The sequence below is a fragment of the Rhinichthys klamathensis genome, unplaced genomic scaffold, assembly GCF_029890125.1.
Source record: "Rhinichthys klamathensis goyatoka isolate OS25496 unplaced genomic scaffold, OSU_Roscu_1.1 h1tg000009l_1, whole genome shotgun sequence".
Lineage (NCBI taxonomy): Eukaryota > Metazoa > Chordata > Actinopteri > Cypriniformes > Leuciscidae > Rhinichthys > Rhinichthys klamathensis.
Genome location: NW_026606562.1, coordinates 1255617 through 1279947, shown reverse-complemented (window position 1 = coordinate 1279947; position 24331 = coordinate 1255617). Strand labels below are relative to the sequence as shown.

Sequence of the window (24331 nt, the reverse complement as noted above, 5' to 3'; positions counted from 1 at the left end):
TAGAAAGACTTCAAATATGAAATATAACCGTAAGCGTGGTGAAGATCTTTGGAGAATTTGATGTTTCAAAAATAAGCACGGCAAAGTTGGATTTTTTATTTTATTTTATTTTTTATTTATTACATTTTGTTTTCTTTTTCTCCAAACCATGAAGCCCTACAAAGAGTTCAAATGCATTTATGACAACATCCAAACCCTGTTTATTCCTGGGACGGATGTTAATACAAGGACTAACTGGGTTTAGCACTCACTTCGGGGGACAAGAAACTTCCTCTGATGTTTTGTTCCCTAACACATGATTTCAGTGCACTTTTAAACACTCCCATCCATCTAATTTACTAAAACATAGACACTACGTGCCATCGTAACTGCGACCGCCATACATAAACAGCAGAAGCAGGTGGTGGAAGGTAAAATGGTTGACTCAATATGTTCGAGTGAGCGTGCTTTCATTGTAATAAAAACAGAGAGCTGCACATATGGCTGGTGGGATAACAACAGAAAAAAACAGACAGGCAGAGCATATTGGGCATTGAGGAAATTGTGAAGATCTTCCTTTTGCAAGTTTTATGGCGCTGTTCAAGAACTCCTTTGCTCTGTTATATATCCTCTTGAGTTTACAGCTGCTAGCTTAAGGGTGCGAGTGTGTGGATGTTTTGTGTGTGTGTGTGTGTACGTGTAGGAAGGGTAGAGGGTTGTCTTTCAAAAACACTTAGCTTTTCTTTCCCACCCAGCAAATACACGGCTAATTAAATCTAATTAGAGGAGGGCTGTCATAAATCTTTGACAATGTCTTCTGGATCACCCACAAAGCTGTTTTGCCTTTCTTCCGTCTTTTCTCCGTTGATTAGCATGATAGTGTTTCTCTGTAACGGCACTCGTGAATTTACCACAATGCATTAATGCCCATTAACAATATGGACAGTGACTGTTATGTATTGCTTAGCTCGTCCTTCACAGTGTGAAATCAATTCCTCCCAAGGTTTTCCATTTCATTAAGTTTTCTCATTTTTTTTGTTGTCAGTTGTTTAGGCTCATATTGTTCCTCAAACTTAGTGAATCTTTTCTTTTTTTCCTGCAGAAACACTCATGGACACCAAATGGGCCACCACTGAACTCGCATGGACCTCACATCCTGAAACTGGGGTGAGTTAGTGCTGTTGTGTGTTTCACATTATGCTTATATGATCTGCTCCTTCTGTCCAAATTGTGAATCTCCATGAAAAAAAAAACCCTCTCCATGTCATATTTAACCCTAACATTAAAAAAAATAAAATAATAACTGGTCCGTTTGTAGGAACAGTTTTGTTTTTCCCCTTGTGTTTTTATTTTATTTTGTTTTGTTTTAGTTTTTTTTTATTTTATTTGTTGTTGTGGTTGTTTTCCCCCATTTTGTTTTTATTTATTTATTTGTTTGTTTGTTTAGTTACAATATTTAGTTAGTCATTACCTCTGGTTTTGTTTTCCCCTTTAGTTTTTTTTTTGTTTGTTTTGTATTAGCATTATTTTCAAATAATGGCAATACAAAAATAAATGTATTTGATGTATTTATTTATTTTGCATTACAGAAATACCTTAGATTTTTCCCCATCACATTAATAACACTTAGAAATATTCTAAAATGTGCTTAATTGTCATTAAATATATATATATATGTATATATATATATGTATATATATATATATATATATATATATATATATATATATATATATATATATATTTCTTTCCATTGAATTCTTTCATTTGAGGGTTAAAAATTACTTTTTGGCAGATTTCGTGAGATTCTCTCATAAATGTCGTAGTTAAACTACCTTTAAATCAAGAGGCATTATAAACGGTCCTTGTTCAAATATAGCGTGTTAAACACAGGAAGCTCTGAGTTTCATCAGATAAAGGCAATGCCCAGATCAGATTTCACCCTAGCCGTGTTACATTCGTTCTCCAAAAACGAAATTTGTGCCCACAAGCTTTTGGCAGACACAGCAGAAGTATCCTTTGCTCAGTATATCTTTCACAATACCCAGAGACTGCTGCCTTTCCTTATTTTTTTTGTTCAGATTCTTTGTCTAATTCTTAGTTTTGGGTCCTCTATATCCTGTACTTCAGGGTACTGCATGTGTCCACTGCCCCTTCCTGCCCCCAGCCACACCATCTCAGCTGTTGCAGTCGCCCCTCCCCAAAACCTTTACTTCCGAGTAACTTAGCACCAATGAACAACCCCAAAGACACAAATCAACTGCCATTTCACCTTCCCCATCTATATATTATTCTTGTAAATATCCCTCGCCGCCCCCATTAAAGCACTAAAACTCACCAGCACAATGGGCCAAAGCACAACCCCTCGACACCCCAACAGATGCCTCCTTTCAGGACATACATTGCCCAATTCTTTCCCTTCTGCTCTCTGTCATGCACACAGCTATACATTTCACCCACACCGCCCCACTGTATTTTAAGACAGACAGGGGAAATGTGGCACCAGTGAGTCCTTTCCTTAAATATCACAGTGTTCTGGATGTCTTTTATTTCAATCTCAAGTTGAAATATTCTGTGAATCCCACGAAAACGGTTCACATTCAAACCAAATCCAAAATAAATCAAAATGGATGAAATGTTTTACCCACTGGCTTAATTGGCACCCTCCATATCTCTCTGTCTTACGCGACACTCATTTCTATTTTTTTGTGACACTAAGTTCCATGGTATGTCACACCCAAAAAAACGAAATGGGAACTGTGCCCAGATAATAAAAACAAAGGCAAGAAGTTGGAATAATTCCCAGCCTGACTCAGCAGGTCTTTTTCTATTTTCATTCAATCTGCCATAAATAAATAAAAAACTCTATTAGTCATTAGTCTTACACCTGTAACCTGAGAAATAAACACAGATAAATACAGACTTTAACACCATTAAGGAAAAATAAACATAATGGCCTGCTGTTGCTTAAACCTGACCTGCTAATTCTTCCAAGATAAACAAACTGAGCAAAAAAAGTCATGCACTTACTTATTTATAAATAAACCACATGAACCATCATTCCACGGCTGCATCTAAAGTGAATTCATTCATCCCCCCAACGAATCAAAGACATGCAGCAGGGAGAAAAATCAATGTACATAAACATACAAGTGTTTATGAAAGTGCTTTATTGCATCAAAGTTTAATATGCAGAGATAACAATTTTTAGGCTTATTTCCCTGATATTGCGTTGAAAAGAAATTGATTGAGCATCTTAATCCTGGAAAGAGGAATGTTTCGTTGCGGTGTTATGCCTGGAGGAGTCCACACCAGTGCAATGTGTGGGGGCCGCTTCCTCTTTCCCATCTTCACTCTCTCAGCAATTTATTCCACTGAACTAAATGCCCATTTACACTTCACTCTTTCTCCTGTCCCATTGACCTGATACTTTTTATTGATTTCAGCACCCTTGGCTCAGAAAGGCTGTGATAAAGCAGAGACTTCTAGAAGCCCTGTCTACCTGGGGTCCCTGGGGCCCGTAGGGATGAATGGCCTGTCCGCACAACATCCATATCGCTGTGTTAATTAAAGACTTCACCCCTACACAAACCCTACGCTACTCTCTCAACAAATCTCTCGATGCTGCGCTAGTTTTCTTTTTCCTTTTCGGCTACAGCTCATTTTCTCCTTTAGAATTGCCTTAATTTGAACTCGCTGTAATCAAAAGAAGTGGGCCGAGCATGTATCTAATTGTTTCTTTACCAATTTGAAGATAAATCATTTCTCGTTGATATATGCTGTTTGTTTAAGCAAGAAGAGGTTGATGTAAACCCTCATTAGCTGCCAAGATTGCTAGTAGGCGTTCTTCCTTGACCACAGTCTGCACTCCCATTAGCAGTTGCTGAATAACACTGCTTCTTACTTGCATGATTTTGAACTATATTTAACCTTTTCGCATCTCAAATCGCCAAATCTCAGCTCAAAACTTATGTTCATTTTCACCGAGACCTGTATACTCATTGTCATGTAAGATGTACAATGCAGTACCACAATAGCAATCAACCTCTTGACGATACCTCTCACTTTTCTTTTGAAAAGATGTATATTCTTAATTCTGGTAGATAAGAGAAATCATTCAGGTAGAGGATTGAATGTAGCGTGTAGATCTGCATGAATACAATGTAATCATGATGGCTTAATTGGACTGTAATTGATTGTGAAGTGATGCAGAGAGTACTCCACACTCGAGTTATGAGGTAAACATCCACTCGTTGTTTTATTTAATGGAGTTCTGAAACTCCACGGTAATTTTGATGAATTCGCCAGGCGGGTTTCTTCATTGAACTGGTGAACGCAGATGAAAGACCAGCGTGCAGCTCCCCACTTAATGCCACCGTACACAATGTGTAATTGAAAAGGCACAAACTAAAGAGCACAAAATTTAATTTCCCCTCTCTTTCATCTGCCCCATTCACTCTTTTTCTCGGCTTGCTCCCTCCGTTATATTGTTTCTAAGCTGTGGGGCTGTCGCTGAGAAAGAGCAATTTATTGCCTGCCGTACCTCAGTAGCGTAACACCTCAGAGTTCTAAAGCCCCGGATAACATCAAAATGAGAATAGTTTCATTTATAATACTGACAATGAGGCGTATTGTACCATACTTTAGATAAAAACATTTGTTATTGCTATTGTTCTGTAGAAGAATCCTTGAAGAATGCGGTATACATTAAGTGCTAGCTCATTCCGAAGGTGAACTTGTAAGTTGTTGTATGTCCATGACATACAGTGTTCTCTTTTTCCCCTCTCTTTTTCTCTCAGTGGGAGGAAGTAAGCGGTTATGACGATGCCATGAACCCCATCCGAACATACCAGGTGTGCAATGTTCGTGAACTTAACCAGAACAACTGGCTTCGCAGCGACTTCATCCCCCGAAAGGATGTTCTTCGTGTTTATGTGGAGATGAAGTTCACCGTACGAGATTGCAACAGTATTCCCAACATTCCAGGATCATGTAAAGAGACCTTCAATCTGTTCTACTATGAGTCTGACTCGGATTCAGCCACCGCCACCAGTCCGTTTTGGATGGAGAATCCTTACGTTAAGGTGGACACCATTGCTCCGGATGAGAGCTTCTCTATGTTGGAGTCTGGTCGGGTCAACACCAAGATTCGCAGCTTTGGTCCACTTTCCAAGGCCGGCTTCTATCTGGCTTTCCAGGACCTGGGCGCCTGCATGTCTTTAATCTCTGTCCGAGTTTTCTACAAGAAGTGTTCCACGACCATTGCCAATTTTGCCGTCTTCCCAGAGACAGCCACAGGAGCCGAGGCCACGTCACTAGTCATTGCCCCCGGCACTTGCGTGCCAAACGCTCTGGAGGTGTCTGTACCTCTTAAACTCTACTGCAATGGAGATGGAGAGTGGATGGTTCCTGTAGGTTCCTGTACTTGCATGGCTGGGTTCGAGCCTGCAGTTAAGGAGACACAGTGTCAAGGTGAGTGCTGATATATGTGTTTTTTTTTTCTCACTGTGCAGTTTGTCTTATCTCCTGGTATCACATTAAGTCGAATGGACAAATCATTCTTTTTTTTATTGAGGTGTTTGGCCTAACAGCAAATTTAGTTATTCAACCTCAATTTAAGCAGAGCAAAGCAATGAATAAGTAAAAGAGTCTGTATGTCCATCAGACTGGAACATTTTGCTGAGAGAAAGGAGCGGTCTTGCTGAAAAACATATCAGGTTCAGACTGAGGTGAATTAAGCCAGCGTGTAACATAGCCACGGTGAAAGTGAGCAGAGCAGACAGCTGGAGGTCAAGGGTCAAATGGAGAGCTGGGAGTGAGAGGAGAACGGAATCGATTTGCGGACCAAGGGCAAGGGCTGCAGTGAAACATTAATGAAGAGCACGAGATGGAGATAGAAAAGTAACCCTGACAATCAAGGCACCAGAAGTGAAAGGTCTCAAAGAGACAGTTGGTTCCAACAAATTGTGAGACCTACAAAGACAGAGTCACTGAGAAGTTAACCTCTGGGGTAAAGAACTAAATTGAACAGCAAATTATTTGCGTATAGAGAAAGGAGGATTATTAGTAGTGCTTGAGGTAAACATCAACGTTATGAGAGTTGGTTGAGAGTCGCTTAACACTGAGTGTTAAACTGTGGCGCGTTAGTTGCCCTACGCAGTTTGTGATATGGACATTAATAATGCCTTAAAAAATATATTACTACCAAGCATATAAAGGTAGACTAATACTTTTCTAAGCAGTCTAATTTGGATGATAAATCAGTGGAAAAATCCTGTACGTTAACATTTAAGGAGGGACTAGAATATAGGGGTAGGCTCTTTTGACTTGAGACGGAAAGGAACCATGTAGCGACTATATAGAATGCTTAAAATAACAAGAAAGAATGCCTTATGAACCACATTGCAACACTTTGACAACCTATTGCCAAACCCTACCAACCACCCTAAAAATGAACACCTTTGGAAATGCAGAGCAATGCCATGAAAACCATTTACAACACCTTAGCATACAACTCCAAGCACCACTCACATAATTATCATTATTATTATAAGAAATGTATGTAGTTGTCAAAGTAATAAAGGACTTTTCTACTACTGCCAACTTGATATTAAACCAGTGTATACCCGTGGGGAAAGTGGGCAGTCCTGATGTATAGTTAAAAACTCATTTGTTTGCTTGTGGTGGCTCAAGGTGAAATCCCTGGCAGCAGTGACCTGATAAAATGTTCTCTAATCAAGCCACCCGGAAACCAAAGGAGGGATAAATCTCTCTGTCACCTCTCTCTTGCTCGCCTTCATCTGAAGGCCGTTGGTCTCATTAATACCCTGCCAGAGCACAGTTAGGATATTCACATGAATATTAATTGACAAAACCTTTTTTTTCCTTAGCGCTGCATATTTCTACTATCCATTCTTTCTCCTCGCTTCCAATTTCACCACAAATTCTAATCACTCCCTTAAGTCCTATGTTCTGCTCTCAGTGAGAGAGAGAGAGAGAGAGAGAGAGAGAGAGAGAGAGAGAGAGAGAGAGAAGAAGAAGGTTTGGGCAATAGAGTGTGTGCAATAGACTGTACTGGAGAGACTGCACAACTCATGAAAAAGCCACAGGATTTGCATTTCCTTTGCTGTCTTTCACCTCTCCTCTCTCTTTCTCTCTCTCTCGCTCTGTCAGAAGTGCAGCTAGAGGAAGGATGAGGATGAAAGGAAAGGGCTGACTTCTTACCTTCTTGGAAGCGATTAATCAGCACTTTCAACCTTTCAGAAAACAGCCAGTTTTTTTGAAGGGGAATTTCAAGCAGTCTTTCATATGGTCTAGAATCTAGATGGTCTCATTTGTCTCCCAAAGATTTTGGTTGATTTATGTACATCTAAAATGCGAGGCAAAACACTGAGGACTCATTAATCTCCAAAGCGATACGTTATGTGTGATAAACTCAAATTCGCAAGGCCTACACTCTTTCATCTTTATCACTGCAAACTGTTTTCTATGTTCCTTCTTCGCTACCTACCTCTGGCCTCCCCTGATTAATGATTAAACAAATAAGCCCCCAGTCAACCAAGTTAACAGTATCCCTGCACTAATGAAGCCTTGTGTCAATATTGCATATTCTGAGAAAGGGAACTAAGAAGGTGACCCCAGGAACATCACCAGAGGTGTGTTCTGCTTTGAACACTATCAGTCCAGAAACCAGATGTTCAAATCTTTTCCTAAAAAACAGTGACTGTTCATTATTTGCTGATCCTAAGCCTTAGAGACTACTGATAAAATGGCTCAGAAGGCTGGGAACTGGTGTCATACTCCTTCCCATTCGTTAATAAACAAAAAACTGGCTCCTTGATCACTTAACAAGACAGTTCCTTGATCACTTAACAAGACAGTTAGGTGACATTCCGAACAGAAAGATCACAAGGCCATTGTGTCCCAGGAGATCACCTCTGCATTTATCATAGATGCGATACAATGTGTACACAATGTCCGTAAATGGTGTTGGAGCTCCACAAAGGCCAAAGACCTGTGAATGACACAACAATCTTTGTATTCATAAGATAAGAGCTCACACTTTAATGTGTAGCCTTCAAAATGGCTTTGTTTATCTTAGAGGGACACTTCCTGGGGTACAACATCGACATTCCCTGTGTTTGAGTATTGATTGTAGGACTTCATTTCGAAAAGTGCTCTTGTTTGGAACAAACAGGCATCTGTTTGTAATTGAAGTTGACGGTTAGCTCATGTGCGCATGGGGTTTATGCAAGGCCAGGGTATGTTGTTGGAACTCGTCTAGTCATGAGGGGTTTATTTCCCTGGAGGAAAGCAACAGCAAACTAATGGCGCCAAACAAATACGTAAGCAACAACCTGTGTGCCTTCGTATTTTACAATGCCAAGATGGAAAGGATTAGACTGCATACTGTGGGCAAGGAAAACAAAAGGAAAATTAAGGCAAACAGAGCTCACAAAATGCTAATTGCAATGGGGAAATTGCTATTGATTTTTCTGTTGAATGCAATGAAAAGCTTTGTCACATACCTAGATGGAAGCAATACATTGAAAATGAGTAGTAAAAAGGTAAACTTGGTGTGAATATGCAGTTACAACTATCGTTTTTTTATCTCTGACAGTAAAAGTAAACAACTCTTTCTCTTTAGCTTGCAGTCCAGGCACCTTCAAGTCCAAGCAGGGTGAAGGGTTTTGCTCCCCATGTCCGCCCAACAGTCGAACAAGTTCTGGAGCTGCCAGCATCTGTTCCTGCAGGACAGGCTACTATCGGGCAGACAATGACTCACCTGACTCAGGATGCACCAGTAAGTAACGCCTTAGATAAAAACCTCCTTTTCACCCATCATGACCTCATCTAATCTTAAGCAGTGTTGTTTATTTGCCATGTTCTCTGCTCTCAAAATCCACATTGATCAACTGTATGTACATTCATGTTCATCCATATGTAAGCCAATTTCTCCGTCAATAGTCCAACAAGTAGGAAAATGCTGGGATTGTTTCGAAATATTTCCCTTTCTCCTGTTTTATATAAGCTTCTTTTTGGTTGTGTTCATTGTCAGTACTCTGAACAGATACATCCAAAAAATGTTTTCCCAAGTGAACACCACAGCTATTTCTTGCCATTTTTGATGTTAAATGAGCAGCACAAGTGGGGAAAACAAGGTTTTGCTTAATTTTAGTTACATGAAAGCACTTAATCTGCATTGAGTGTAAATGAAGTCCCATTTGACCAATTTTATTTAAATTTCCTGCTTAAAAAACATCTTAACCCAGTCTTATGTGGTCTGACGTTCTCAGCTGTGTAACAGGCTGGTTTCCACTGCTTAGTTTATTTCTTAGTTAAAATGTCAATTGGCCAGTCTGGGAAATCAGCTGTCCAAACAGCTAGACCAACTGAACACCAGCTTTACTAAACAGGGAGACTAGAAAAACCTGCTGGGAAGGCAAGTAAACCACCTTAAACCTGCTAAGACCAGAAAACCACCTTAGCCTGGTCTGTTAGATAGGGTTATTATGAATGCTAAATTAACTATTTTAAATGTTTAATTGTGTCTTCAGAAGGATAACATGACAAATATATTTTATTTTTGCAGCTGTGCCCTCATCTCCACGCAGCGTCATCTCCAGCGTAAACGAGACATCGCTTGTACTTGAGTGGAGCGACCCACGTGACCAAGGTGGAAGGGAGGACCTTCTCTACAACGTCATCTGTAAGAAATGTCTGCCCGAACGTGGTACTTGCACACGGTGTGATGACAATGTGGATATCTCTCCCCGCCACCTTGGGCTTATAGAGAGACACGTGACGGTCAGAAACCTTCAGGCTCACACCCAGTACAGCTTTGAGATTCAGGCCGTCAATGGAGTCTCCAACAAGAGTCCCTATGCACCCCACTTTGCCTCTGTTAACATCACCACCAACCAAGCTGGTGAGTTCAGTGAGTTGTTTCTGTTTCAAGTTGGTTATCAATCAACCAGATATCATGGTTTGAACATGCGGATTTGTTGTTGGTTCTAGAGGCTATTATTATCATTCTTGAACATCTAATGCTCTACCATGCTCCAAAACACAGCTACCAGCTTTACAAAAAGTTACAAATATTCTCTTCCATGTGTGTCCTAATTTTTTTTTTTTACAAAAGGGTTTTCTTCATAGGCTTTCTGGCCTGAAATAATTAAGTGTGATGGTTCTCTTAAGATACTTACAACCCACAACACTATATTCAAAGAGCTCAGCCCACTGAATGCATCAACACCAGATAGATGTGCTATAATGCTCAGTAGCAAAGCTAAGCTACTCTAGGCTAGAGCATGCTGGGTTTAGTGAGATGTGGAGATGCATTGACTTTGTGGAAACAGCCTCTTATTGTTTAATCCAAGTTTTGAATTGATCACTGGACTCAGGACAGCTTTCAGAGTCATGCATATGCTTAACTCTCTCCTTAGCACTCTATGCTAGAACCAAGCTCCAAGAATGCCTCTGTTTGCTATCAGGGATTGACCACAGGCATTGTAATATGACCCAGGCTGTTGTTGCACATAAGTCAATCCCAGGGTGACATGCACACCCACACAGCAGCCCACCCCCATGGTTCCAAATATTCAGGAAAATCTGTGAGCAGATTATCTCCTAGGACTGTGCCTGAATATTCATCCACTTTTTAAGACAAAAAATAAATATGGACCGTCAGCTCAAGGGACGTCATGGTTACTTTCACTGTCTCCGCAGGATGAGGCCCCTTAATCCCGGGGTGAGAGTAAGCAAGCGGGCTGCCCAGGGAGTATTGTCTTCAGGGTGAGGCTCTTCTGAGCAAGGCCTGGGTTAGGAGGTTGACGGTGTTGGGTTGGGGGAGAGTGAGCTTTTGGGGGAGGCGGACAAAGAGACAGACAGAATAATAAAGAGCTACTAGGGAAAGGATCAAAGAACCGGACCTGGGGATTAAAACGTTTTTGACAAAGAAAAAGTGAGTGAGGGAGAGAGAGACAGAGGCAAGAAAGTAGGGGATGTTGAGAGCTATTGTAGTGTGTGAACAGAACTTGATAACATCAGAAACCGGAGACGGCAACATCAGGTCTGAGGACAAATGGGGACAATTTAGATTATGTAAAGCTGGTGCTAAAATAAGTAAGCTGCTAAGGAAGAACTTGTGTGAACATGAATATATATATATATATATATATATATATATATATATATATATATATATATACTATATAAACTGTATATATACTAACATGATGAATAATTACTTCACAATTTAAATAATGTATGCATTTTTGCAGTGATTTGGGAATATTGCAGTGATTTGGGAAATAATATAAAAATATGAGATTAATCTACATGTGGAAGACAGACAGTAAAAAGAAGGCATCATGGGCCATAACAAGAGATTAGGGAGTGGACATTTGTGTGTATGGTGTGTGGTAAATTGTGTGGACTGGATCTGCCAGATACCAAGCCTTCCGGTTTGTCTGTCATGGTCCTATTTACAAGAGAATCTATTCTCGTGTGTAGTTTGAGAGGCTGGGCCCCCAAAAGTGCCAAATACTAAGGGCTGTCTAATGCTAATACTTCAAAGTAGCTCTTTGGTAATCCTAAATGTGACCATGCTCTAAATGTGAAAGCAAGAAAAGAAAAAGAAATTCAGTTTTCATTCAAATAGGATTTCTCTCATTTTCCACCCACATAGCTCCCTCTGCAGTTCCTACTGTCCACCTGATGGGGGCCTCAGCCAACACCATGAGTCTTTCCTGGCTCCCTCCTGAAAAACCAAATGGCATCATCTTGGATTACGAGATTAAATACCATGAGAAGGTAAGAGCCAGTGTAAGTCAATGAAGCGAAGGGCATTCAATCACAATTCCACCACTGTCATCCTCTGCTCTATACATAATCGTTCATCCTGACAACAGCATCAACCCTTCCTGTCTCTCTCTCTCATACCCTAACACACTCCTCCCTAACTCCTTCCTTGATTCATCCCCTTCTTTTGAACGCTGATACCGCAAGGCAGTTGTAGCTTGGCAGGGATGGAGGCAGGAGGATTTGCATAGAGGAGAAGAAAGAGCCAGGCATATCTGCTCCGTGTTTGATGTGTTGTACTGACAGATTAAACTGGAGCTGCCAGACGCTCGCTTTTGGGTGCTGGCTGGTTTTATATGGCTTGTTTTATCACTGTTCCCACAGGACCAGGGAGAAGCTATTGCCCACACCATGACAGCCCAGCGTAGCTCTGCACGCATCGAGGGTTTGAAGCCAGGGACGCCGTATGTGGTGCAGGTTCGAGCCCGAACGGTGGCAGGGTATGGCCGCTATAGCAGCCCTACCGACTTCAGCACCAACCACCAGGGTATGTAAAGCACCCTATATTTCTATATTATCACATTAAAATGATGTCTTTCCGAAGCATATCAAGCATTGGTTTGAATCTAAGTGAAGTTTTTGCATTAATAATTCTATAAATAACACTCATAGAAAAATAAATGCTATAAATAGATATGAGAAATACGATTCTTTGAATATTTCCTATGATATCTCTCTTTGTGTGCCTCACACAGCTGATGCAGACAAGACTCTGCAGGAGCAGCTACCCCTCATTGTGGGCTCTCTAACGGCAGGGCTGGTCTTCATTATTGTTGTTGTGGTTATTGCCATTGTCTGCCTCAGGTAATTTTCACTTACCTAAATAATATTCAGTAATTGCACTTATAAATGGATCACATCAAATGTAGAAGAAATAATTACGTCAAAGTATACCTATGAAACAACACAATTCTTTGAATGAACTTATTTTAGTCACCCGTAATGCTTTCTTGGAACCTATTGGTGCAATTTAGGCACTCTCAAAAGCAGATTCATTTTGGATCTTTTACTTTGTAAATTGTATCCAGTGGTCTCAAATGAACATGTTTCCTACATTGGAATTCCTTAATGTTCCAGTGATTGTTGGCACTGGCAGTTTCCATCTTGTGGCCACCTTACCATTTCCACAGCGGAGGGCAAGCCAGCTGTGTATTTAAAGCCTTATCATCCAAAAATTCTCAATTTGCACTCTCTTCCTTTCTAATCAGCACAGTGTGTCTCAGTATCTTAACTAGTCTGCGACTGAAAAAAATGTAGGCCTTGGCATACACTCAAACTGAATTTGAATTGGAAATGAGATACAAATCACCAGCGGGTATTATTGGCCCGGTTACTAGTTAGACAACAAAGGGATTGCATTAACATGTAGCTACTAGAGGGGGTTGAAATTGCATTGCATTTAATGGACTGATAGTGGAGAAAGTGTGAAGGAAAGAATTAAAAGACAGGAGTGAATTAAACAATGTGACAGTAAAGATTCCTTAGTATGTAACGGGAGCAAGACAACCATAGCTGCTTCTGTTTTTCTCAGCTGTCTTTATGTAGATTTCACTTCCACCATTCAGTCAACTGAAGTGACAATGGTCTCTTGAGACTGAATCTGTTGTTCTCTTAATTGTCATATAATTCCCCTTCTTTAATCGACCTCAATTCATGTCCCTAAAGGGGCTGGCAGGGAGAGAAAAAAAAAACAGATCCTTTTCAAAATGCTTATTTTGCTATTTTTAGTTAAGAAATCATGAACCTTTTGTAACTGACTGTATTGTCTTTGGTTCACAGGAAGCAACGTAATGGCTCAGAATCAGAATACACAGAAAAACTGCAACAATACAGTAAGTCTCTACAGAGTTTACTTGCCATTGGATGACTAAAATGCTATGAATATTATGTATTATGGCAGTGTGATTCATACGGCTATTCGCACTATTGAATCCCCTATAGTCACTCCGGGGATGAAGGTCTACATTGACCCATTCACCTACGAGGACCCAAATGAGGCCATCCGCGAGTTTGCCAAAGAGATTGACGTTTCCTGTGTGAAAATCGAGGAGGTCATTGGCGCAGGTAACCAACAAAAGCTCCTGATCAACAGGGGGAAGACAGCTAGGCACACCCAGGCCATACCTTTAGAGGACTTCACTCCAAGCGGTACTTCAATCAACTCATCCCGCTCCAAAATACAATCCCTTAGCACCTTACCAATGTCTCTAACAGCTTTACTTACAAAATGGAGCTTCTGAGGTTATCTTCAGAGCTAACTATAGAGCTACCATTCCTGCTAACTTACCAAACCTGTCCTGAGCCTGATTATACCTCTCGGACAACTAATTGTCCTCCTGACCATTTGACCTGTTAACTTCTCCATCCATGGTGCTCCTTCCTGCCCTTGAGACCACTCCCTTTTGTTTGATACATTTTGCTAGCTCTTAACATTAGTGTTAACAGTTTAGTTTCTGAAAGCCAAAAGCAAAGATAAGTAGGATTCTGGTTCAGTAAGACTTGCAGCCATGTTATAATAAAATGGAGTTGAGGAGCCCCATGCCACACTCCAAAAAAACAAGGCTTTTAACATCTAACGCTGCTACCTGAACCTGTTGTTTCCCAGCTTTGTCTAAAGTGATGAACCCCTACCATGTCCTTCCCTGATCCCACTGTTTCTCTTGCACCTGCTTACACATTGGCCTAGACTGCAGACGCAAGTCGTCCAATCCTCCCAAGCTTCTGTCCCCACCTACTTCCTACACTCTTACCCTCACTCCCTCCACACCCTAGCATTCCCTGCTTCTGCCCTTTACCCCTTCCTCTATTGCCTTACTTTTCCCATTTCCTTTTTGGTACCTCAACCCCCAACAATGCTCCAAAAGCCTTTTCCATTTAAGCATTCCTGACCTCACCCTACCCCTTCCCTCGCCCCCTGGGGATACACTCCAATAGCATCACCTTTAGCCCTGGCTTCTTTTGCTGTCTCCCCCTGCTTCCCCCTGGCTCCTTGATTCTAACCAGTAACTGTCCCTCTCCCCTTTCTCTCCCACACTCCTCCACTCTTCCCTCTCCTCTCCTCTCTCCACTCCACCCTTTCTGCCTCTTTCTTGTCTGTCTATTACCTATGTAGGAGAGTTTGGAGAGGTGTGTCGCGGCCGTCTGAAGCTCCCTGGAAGGCGTGAGATCATTGTTGCCATCAAGACTCTGAAGGCAGGTTACACAGAGCGCCAAAGAAGAGACTTCCTGAGTGAGGCCAGCATCATGGGCCAGTTTGATCATCCCAATATTATACGCCTGGAAGGGGTGGTGACAAAGAGTCGGCCAGTCATGATTGTCACTGAGTTCATGGAGAACGGAGCGCTGGATTCCTTTCTCCGGGTTAGAGATGATTACTACCTTAATAAAATGTATTTATAATAATAATTATTATTATTAATATTTGATGCCTGGATTCCTGTTTATGGATATGCAAGTAATATTTAATTCAAATTGATCTACTTCATAAAACAAATACCATAATTGCTGAGGTCTAGCACAAGTTTTATCTAAGCAGTAGTTTTCTAATAAAAAAAGATAGGTTCTCACCTATCCCCTTGAAAAAAAAAACATTCTAAACTGAATAGAGATGACAAATAAGCGTAGCTGCTAGATGTGACATTCAGAGATGAATCAGCTGGGTGATGAGTAACATCCTGGAAAGTTAAAAACACTTAGACAGCAGACATTTCTGTTATGAATGGGTCTGTGATTTTCCTTCTCTCTCTAACAGCTAAATGATGGACAGTTCACAGTCATCCAGCTCGTCGGTATGTTGAGAGGGATTGCAGCTGGCATGAAATATCTATCCGATATGAACTACGTGCACCGTGATCTGGCTGCTCGTAACATTCTAGTCAACAGCAACCTGGTGTGTAAGGTGTCCGATTTTGGTCTTTCTCGTTTCTTGGAGGATGATGCCACTGACCCCACCTACACAAGCTCATTGGTCAGCATTCACACCTTGATCCTTTAATATGCATATCAATTAATAATGTTTTCAGCTTCTGACTGAAGTTAAAAATCATTGTATTCACTTGCATCTATAGGGTGGAAAGATTCCTATTCGCTGGACAGCCCCAGAGGCTATTGCTTATAGGAAGTTCACCTCAGCCAGTGATGTCTGGAGCTACGGCATTGTGATGTGGGAGGTGATGTCATATGGCGAGCGCCCATACTGGGACATGAGCAACCAAGATGTGAGTTTCCACTCTACTTTGCCTCTATTTAACTTCATTTGAGAGTTAACTAAAGCCAAACAACTATTATTTTTCAATCAACAGGTGATCAACGCAGTCGAGCAGGACTACCGACTGCCCCCACCCATGGACTGCCCTACTGCCTTGCATCAACTTATGCTAGACTGCTGGGTGAAAGAAAGAAACTTGAGACCTAAGTTCTCCCAGATCGTCAACACCCTGGACAAACTTATTCGCAATGCCGCCAGCCTTAAGGTGGTCACCAGCACACATTCTGGGTAAGGGCACAGATGGACTGACTCATACTATCATGCTAATTAATATGTTTGCATGATTTTCATCTATGCAAGCCATATTATAGACTTACTCAAACTGGTTCTCTCATTTTAAATTCAGAATTAGGCCAAAGTTGCAGAGGCATTTGAATTAAGAGACCATTGATTTCAGATCATTTTCAATTGACAAACAATATTGTAAGCTGAGAAACTCTGACATTATAGAAATTAAGAGGACCTTCAGTCAATAAAACATTTGGTTTAATTGCACCATCACAGGGCTATTGATTGTTTTGCCTGAGATGCTTGCTCGGGTCTAAACTTACAAGAGCCTTTTCTGTTTGAGATATTTAATGACATTACCTGCCTTTCAGATGCCAGTCACTATAAAACAAAATCGATCCACATTTTTCTACAAATTTATTGTTTCAGTTGTGTTAGCAAGAAGCTTCAGGCGGATTTTGACCCACCTCGGGGTGCCTGCCTCTGGGCTGTAGGTCCTGGGGGAGGGTCTCTAACAACCTGGAAACTGTGGGAGCCTGTCTTTGTCTACTCTGCAATGATCAGAGTTTAAAGGAAGAATAATTAGTTCATGTAATTCAGAGATGGGAATGGTTTTAATTAGAAAGAAACAAGATTTTAAAGGGGCCACTGGATAGGTGGCCTGCTTGCTGAGCTTAATGAAAAGGGAGAGATGGGCTCCTGTTGTTGCAACATTTGATGTTCTGTGTACTATCTTCAGTGATCCAATCCTTAAATAAACTAAAAAAAGTTCATTTAGTTAATAATTGCTCTCAGTTTTGAGTTAAGGGTAGGTTAGTTATGCATGGACATTTATCCTTTTGGTTTTCTCGTACAGTTGCACTTAAAGTCAACGTCCCGAAGACGTGAGAGCCAGACCAGCTCTAACAATGCTCCATTAAGGAAAGCTGCCTTCCAGGTTAATGACCACAAACCCTTCAGCCCTAAAGGCAGGAGCTTATTAAAAATCACTCTTCCCATCCATCTACAGACCTTGTCTTCAATAGAGCCTCTGTTCCATTCTTATTAACTTTTTTCTTATGCTTTTAATTGTAAATTAATCTAATGCCATCAAAAGACAGCTAGGTTCAGCAGAGCAGAGAGCTCGCAGACAGAAGTGTCTTTGCTCTGAAACTTTGCCTCCCAATCCCCACTGCCCAGACCTCATTGTTAGTTATTAAGACCCAAATCTGGGCATAGATCAAGTCTGGTCTCTGTGGATTTTGTCTAATATAATTTAAAATGGCTGCTTTTGTGCATGACATTAAATATAGTTGTGCTATAGTGCAAGAAGGATCTTGTTTGCTTGCATGCAGGCAAACATGATTTACCCAAATAGATCACAATATGAGTTCTGCTCCAGGTCCAACAAAAGAGATGGATACATCATGCAAACAGTGATTTCTAAAGGAATATAGAATCATAAAATACAATTAATATAGAATTGCAGCATATCAAGTATCAATACATGTTAGGCAACAAATCTTAAGACCAGAAAAGTGCTGTTTCATATGGACCCTGGACCCACTCCCACAGCTTCCTTGAAGTTCTCTCTAGGAGGCCGCTGGATGTCTCCAGCCAGTAGGCCACAGTGGCAGGCCCAGGCCCTACAGGCCAGGAGAGGTGGTGATGGTGGGGGGTTTGGGGGTGAGGTTTTGGTGGTGGAGGCCTGGCGTGACCTAACCCTCTCTCTCTCTTTTTATCTCCACTCCTCTCTTTCTCTGTAGGGCCTCCCAGCCGCTCCTCGACCGCTGTGTGCCTGACTACACCACCTTCACCACTGTGGGCGACTGGCTGGATGCTATCAAGATGAGCCGCTACCGAGACAACTTTCTCAATGCTGGCTTTGCTTCTTTTGACTTGGTGGCCCAGATGACTGCAGAGTGAGTGTCTGGACCAATTGTTGGAATGCTCCTCTTTGTTTTGGTGGTCTTACATCAGTCCGAATTCAAGGCACTGTGCACATTTTTTGGTGCACTGTTTCAAATTTTATTTGTATGCAACTTTTAATTGTTCCAGTAAGGATGATTTTATAACAGAGCTTGTGGCATGGACTTGAGACAACTGCATAGAATCGAACTGTGGTTCAGACCAAGCATTCGAACCAAGTGTAAACACAGCCTAAAACAGAACTTCAATAGGGAATTAAAGTTAAAGGGAATTAATATTTTAATGATCAGAATGGGGTTAGTGATATAGCTTTTGAGCATGTGATTATTCTCCTCATCTCGCTTTAATGTACTATAACATTTCATTCTCAAAATAATTTCACGTAAACAAAGAATCCTACAAAGGTCATGGTACAAAAAAGAAATTCATGATTTGTAACTATGTTAAATGTCTAGACAGATGTGAAGAGAGCAGTTGGGATCAAATAAACTAATAAAGAAAAAAATATAATAAATTCATCACGCCCATTAAATTGTAATAAAGGATGGAGGCAGGGGTAATTTGTTTCAATTTGGCAACTTGACAGGTGTACCAGTCGGTGGTTTTCTTGTGCTCTTAATGACTAGTAATTCTCCTAATGGGCTCCATTTATTATCATTTTATCCAACATTGTTGGCTTGATGGGACCAACAGAGGAAAAAGAGAGAAAAACACTTTTACATTGTGTGAAATTACTCTGCTAATGTTGTGCGATTGTAGAGATGAGAAGGGCAGCCAGACTGGGGGCCGCCACGGGGCTGGTTGCTCCCTGACAACCTCCGTCCTCTTCCAGGCTTTTTCTTATCGGAAGGTGAAAAAAAAAAGTAAATGACGAGTCTGTGCTAGCTTTTAGCTGCACATGTTGCTGTGTAAACTAAAACCTCACGAAGGGATTAGATTACCATTTAAACAACAGGAAGCATTTTTATCATAAAGCCTGTGGTAACCTTTACACCACACTCATTCTACAGTATAATGACTGCTGTCTGTTGCGCAGTGAAATATTATTCCAAGTCATGTCTGTGGTTACACTAATTGCTCTTTCTTCATGTGAAATTTGACATCTGGTAGCCCTAGGTGCAAACCCTTGCAAATCATTGACCAACGCTTGAACTATCTCCAGTTTGAGAAGTGGCTTAGCACCACAAACGTGTCTCAGTTTAGCAGCCAAAGGGTGGGGCTCTTCTATTTGCTCAACGTAGTAACAATTTGCTAAAGGGATTTGCTCACCTGGCTACATTCCCATGGGAGTTTATTGCTTGAATGACTTATTTTCTCTCTTTTAGAAACCACTTTGTTATTAAGAATTCTTTTGATAACGGTGGCAATAAGGTTTTAATTTTGTTGTTGTTGTTTTCTACAGAGATCTGTTACGGATAGGTGTGACATTAGCTGGGCACCAAAAGAAGATTCTCGGCAGCATTCAAGACATGAGACTGCAAATGAACCAAACGCTGCCCGTCCAGGTCTGAAAAGGGGGTGGGAACTGTTCTTCAGAGAGCTAACAGACGACCCTAGATGCCTGATCATCTCCACTAATCAGATGAAACTGGCTTGCAGTGCCTCGGACAACTTTTTCTTTTCCATTTTCCTGTTTTCCTGTAACGACTGCATTATTTTACACCCGACAGGATTAGATAAGATTATTTTGTACTTATTTTTAAGAACGGAGAGGAAAGCCCATATCCCAATGCCTGCCCCACGAGGCTCCGGTATTGGATTGGCGATTGCATGCGTGCGTGTGATACTTTCTTTTGCGAGGCTGGCTGGGATTCGCCCAATCTCTAAAGCCTCCCATAATGCATTTCTCCCTGAAACTGACTCTGAGGGACAGACTCTCCTGGATGGACGGACATTGCTTATGGAAGAGAAACTCTAATAGTACTACGCATAACTTGAATATAAAGACAAAAAACTAAAAGTGAATATAAATTCACAAAGCGTGTGGACACGAATCCCTCCAGTGCTAGCAGATGTTCTATTGTGCGTGTGATTTTGTGCTTATTCCCCATCTTCATATTGAAGGTGTTTTATTTAAGGGCACATGCCTCAAACGGACAGGAGGGAGAGGCACAGCCGAGGGCGAAAGATCACGGATGTCGCAGGACCGGATTTGAGGAAGTTGCATTTGTCCACCAGGTTTAAACTGACAAAAGGACTTCTTAGAATATACCTGGTGAACTCAGGATGCTTTCGTAGTTCAGCTATGTTTTCACAATTTCACTTTTTTATTCTCTTTTGTTGTTTTCCCTGTTTAGTTTCTGTTCCACGATGGGTTGACATTTAGCTGGTCATTAACCATTATATCAGGATTTTTTAGCAGTTAGAAAAGAGAAGGACTGTGATAACTTGTACAACACTGCGATAAGTAAATTTGGTAGCACTTTATTTTACAGTCCTGTTCCGCATGTACATACTATGTACTTATTATAGCAATTACAATAACTGGGTAACAACTAGGTACTAAGCCGGAACCTACCACTAAACCTAACCTTAACCCATGTAGTTACCTTATATTACCAGTACTTTTTTAGGTAAGTACACTCTAAGTACATGTACTGTAAAATAAAGTGTAACCATCATTTTAAATCAATACATTTGTCTTTTTCCAGGAAAAATATCTAAGCATCCTTACAAAAGATTACAAAATGGTGCAATATATTAACTTGTTTTCAGAGAATATATCTATTTTTTTTTTAAGACTAAATCTAATAAAATTTACTAAAGATTATAAACATATGGTTCAAACATAAAATAATTGTCAATTGGGTAAGAAAACAAATCTAATGAATACTGTTTTGTTTCTCAAGAAAATGTATCTTGCTTTAAGACTGTTTCCTGGAAAACAAGACAAAATACTTTCAGTGTAAAACCAGTGCTAATCACTGACCATCTCTAAAATGAGTGTGTGTACGTGTCAGAATGACTATGTTGTAGTGTGTGCGTTTGTCTGTGTGTGTGTGTGTGTGTGTGTATGTGTATAAAACAAAGGGAGAGTATAAGGATTATGCACACAAATTATGTAGATGAACATTTCAATGCAAAAATGCATGAACCAATTTGTGAGGAGCTCCAGTTATATTATATATCATCACTTACGAATCAATGCTATTATGTGGAGAAATACCAATTTATTGAGATTTTTATTTGATTTGATTTCAACATATCCCAAGAGGCCAAAAGGAATGATTGATATGAATTTGAAGCAGTATACACTGTAAAAAAAATTATATGATCAACATATGTTTTGACATTGCTTAACTCATCAACAATAAGTTACGCAATTTTCAACTTTTTTGTTATACAAGATTAAAGTAAGATTAATGTCATTTAATTTAAATGACTTAAACATCCAAGTTGATTGTACTTAAATTCAAGTTGATTGAACTTAAGACAGCAACTTTCTTGTTTTTTTTTTACAGTGTATGCTGACATTTAAAAAGAGACATGCAACAACAACAACAACAAAAAAGATTTTGGAATGACATCATGATGTTTCTTTGCTGAAGAGGAAGTGCATTGAAATTGGTGTAAGATAAATGAATAGAGGTGTTGAACATCTCATCAATGTTGGGCAGATCCCTAGTAAATCTCTTCAATATTAAAGCTAAGCCTTTCCGTCACCACCACAAAAGAGAAACTGTTAGTACCGATTCTTTAACATATCCTTTTGTAAAGCTCACTCGCCAAGCGTTTCGGTAATTTCTAGCAATCATATTTTTGGAATTACAGGATTTCCGGGGGTGTTTTCAAATGAGATCTTCAGTTACAATGGAAATTCATGTTAGTGCTCTGCGGGCGGCAGGATACGTTATACTTCCTGAAACTGTCGGTTAGTCTTCCACATTTTTTAAGCCTTCACCTCGCTCATCTTTTTCTTGGCAAATAGGCTGTTTACAGTCTGGCAGAGACAGATGACCAGCCCATTTCAGGTTTTGAACTAATGGATTAGTTATGTAAAGTTTTCATGGCCCCACTTCAAACAGGAAAGACGTACAATATGCAAAACGGTAGCATATCTGATGGGTTAAGAACTAAAGCTAGAAGCGAATTCAGAATGTTATTACCAAAATCTGTATCTAGAGTAGATACTGGGCAAATGGTATATATTCTGGACAGTACTCTTCTGTTTGTGGTTTTGTTTCATAAGTTCACAAATCATTTAACGGTTCCCTATTTTCTCAATTACAAGAGTTCTATGTAATATAACACGCTGAAGCGATTTTATGATGACAGACATTATCTTTTTTGATCTTGATATATATGAACCCTGTTCCTTAAAGTTTATGTCTTGCACTGCTACTAACTCACAGAGCCGTCCGGGAACTGAACGTAGCTGCTTTTCATCATGTCTGACCGTATATTCTCTCTTAACTGGATGTGAGTGTGTGTATGTTTGTATGTATGACTGTATTTAGGTAAGGTGCTATTGTCATTGTTTTTTTATGGAACACAACTTGCATGATTTTTGTTCAATAACTCTGTGCCAATCTCTCGGACTCTCTCTTTCTCTCCCCTCCACTCCTTTCCTGTTCCTCTGTGACATTTTTTCCCCCCTGCCCTGAGTTTCAAAGTTACTCTCTTATATTAAAAATCAAGCAAAAAAAAAAAAAAAACTTTTTCTTTCCAAGCAGTTGAAACGGTCTTCTCATCACATCGCAAATCACTGACGTTCAAAAAGCAAAATGTCTGCTGAGTGCTGTACTTACATTGAGAGAAGCAAGACACATTTCAAGATATTTTCTTTTCTTGTTCTTTTTTTTTTTTTTTTTTTTGGAAAGCATTGAGATGTATTTAATGGTGAAGACAAAAAACAGCGATTAAATAATGCATTCTTGTAGAAATATTTTTAAAAAACCCTTTTGCAATTAAATTATTTAAGAAATACCTGTGTCTGCTGAGTCTGTTCTTGCGTGGTTTACTTTATGGCTTCTGTTGAAAGTTATTGTGTATCGACATGCTCAATTGTTGAAGTCTTCAATTGTGGTAGCTTTTTTTTCAGGAACGTTGGGGCCACAGATTCTTGTTTAATTGAAAGGCCTGAGGATTTTTATGACCAACCTCCTCTATAAAACATTCTGCCCTGTATTTGAGTGAGGAAGGCTTTGATCTTTACAGGTCAGGGAACCTGCCTCGCAGATACAGACTGTGAGAAAGTATGTGGAGCTCATGTGCTGTTCAGACGGCTCTGGACATTCAAAATGGAGAATCTTCATAACTCCCGACATCCAGGCCTTGAAGTTGTATTACTTTAGTTTGAATTGATTATCTTAGAAATATGTGATTTTATGGTCTTCATAAGTACGCCACTGGTAACTATAGAGGGCTATTTTCAAAAAAAAAAAAAAAATCATTGGCCCCAAAATGTTTGGACGCTTAAGTCACACTCAATGGTGTCCTACATTTTTTGAATTTTGGTTTCATATGTTTTTTTTTTTTTTAAACCTTCATTTTCAGCAAAATATTAAATAGAACATTTACAAATGTTACTGTGTAACATCAGTAACACAGTAGCATTTTTTGAAGGCAAAATGTTTTGTTGTTTGTTTGTTTGTTTGCTCCTTTGTGCAAATATCATGAATTGGTAATTCAAGTTTTTTGGACATTGAATCACATTATATTTTATCAACTAAATTAGCCTTGCCTCGTCATAAAAAGGTCAAATTATTTAAAATTTTAAGAAACTGATTCTTTTCTATTATATAATTTTCTTCTTTACGTTTTGTGTGTGTGTGTGTGTGTGTGTGTGTGTGTGTTTGTGTGTGTGTGTGTGTGTGTGTTTGGTTTTGTTGTTTTGCCATATTTTTTGTCGTGTCTTGTCTTGTTTTTGATTTTTTCAGTTTGTGTCTTATATTTAGTTTATTTCTTGTTTAGTTTAGTTTTGTTGTTTCGTCATGTGTCTTATATTTTGTTTTGATATGGTTGTGTGCTTTATATTTTGTTTTGTATTTTGAGCTTTGTTTTGTGTTTATATTTCTGCATGTTGGTTACACGATTTACCAATAAAAAAAAAATTGGTTGTAAAATATTAATAAGCATTAAGCAAAA

At 39.9% G+C, this 24331-nt stretch overlaps 1 protein-coding gene across 3 annotated transcripts in view; it reads left to right on the top strand.

Moving 5' to 3' along the window:
• Positions 1-21259, top strand: part of LOC130093026 (ephrin type-B receptor 3-like) — a 45142-nt gene extending 23883 nt beyond the window's left edge. The window contains exons 2-16 of one of the 3 annotated variants that reach the window (XM_056260533.1): positions 1082-1146; positions 4779-5451; positions 8627-8782; positions 9572-9907; positions 11669-11793; positions 12166-12328; positions 12537-12645; positions 13621-13673; positions 13783-13905; positions 14954-15201; positions 15593-15808; positions 15909-16058; positions 16143-16336; positions 18082-18237; positions 19647-21259. In XM_056260533.1, the coding sequence (XP_056116508.1) occupies positions 1082-1146; positions 4779-5451; positions 8627-8782; positions 9572-9907; positions 11669-11793; positions 12166-12328; positions 12537-12645; positions 13621-13673; positions 13783-13905; positions 14954-15201; positions 15593-15808; positions 15909-16058; positions 16143-16336; positions 18082-18237; positions 19647-19755 (2876 nt within the window). In that variant the 3' untranslated portion in view covers positions 19756-21259. Of the gene's footprint in view, positions 1-1081; positions 1147-4778; positions 5452-8626; positions 8783-9571; positions 9908-11668; positions 11794-12165; positions 12329-12536; positions 12646-13620; positions 13674-13782; positions 13990-14953; positions 15202-15592; positions 15809-15908; positions 16059-16142; positions 16337-18081; positions 18238-19646 lie in introns of all 3 variants that reach the window. The other 2 variants (XM_056260532.1, XM_056260534.1) reach the window with 2 other exon arrangements.
• The last annotated feature ends 3072 nt before the right edge of the window (positions 21260-24331 follow it).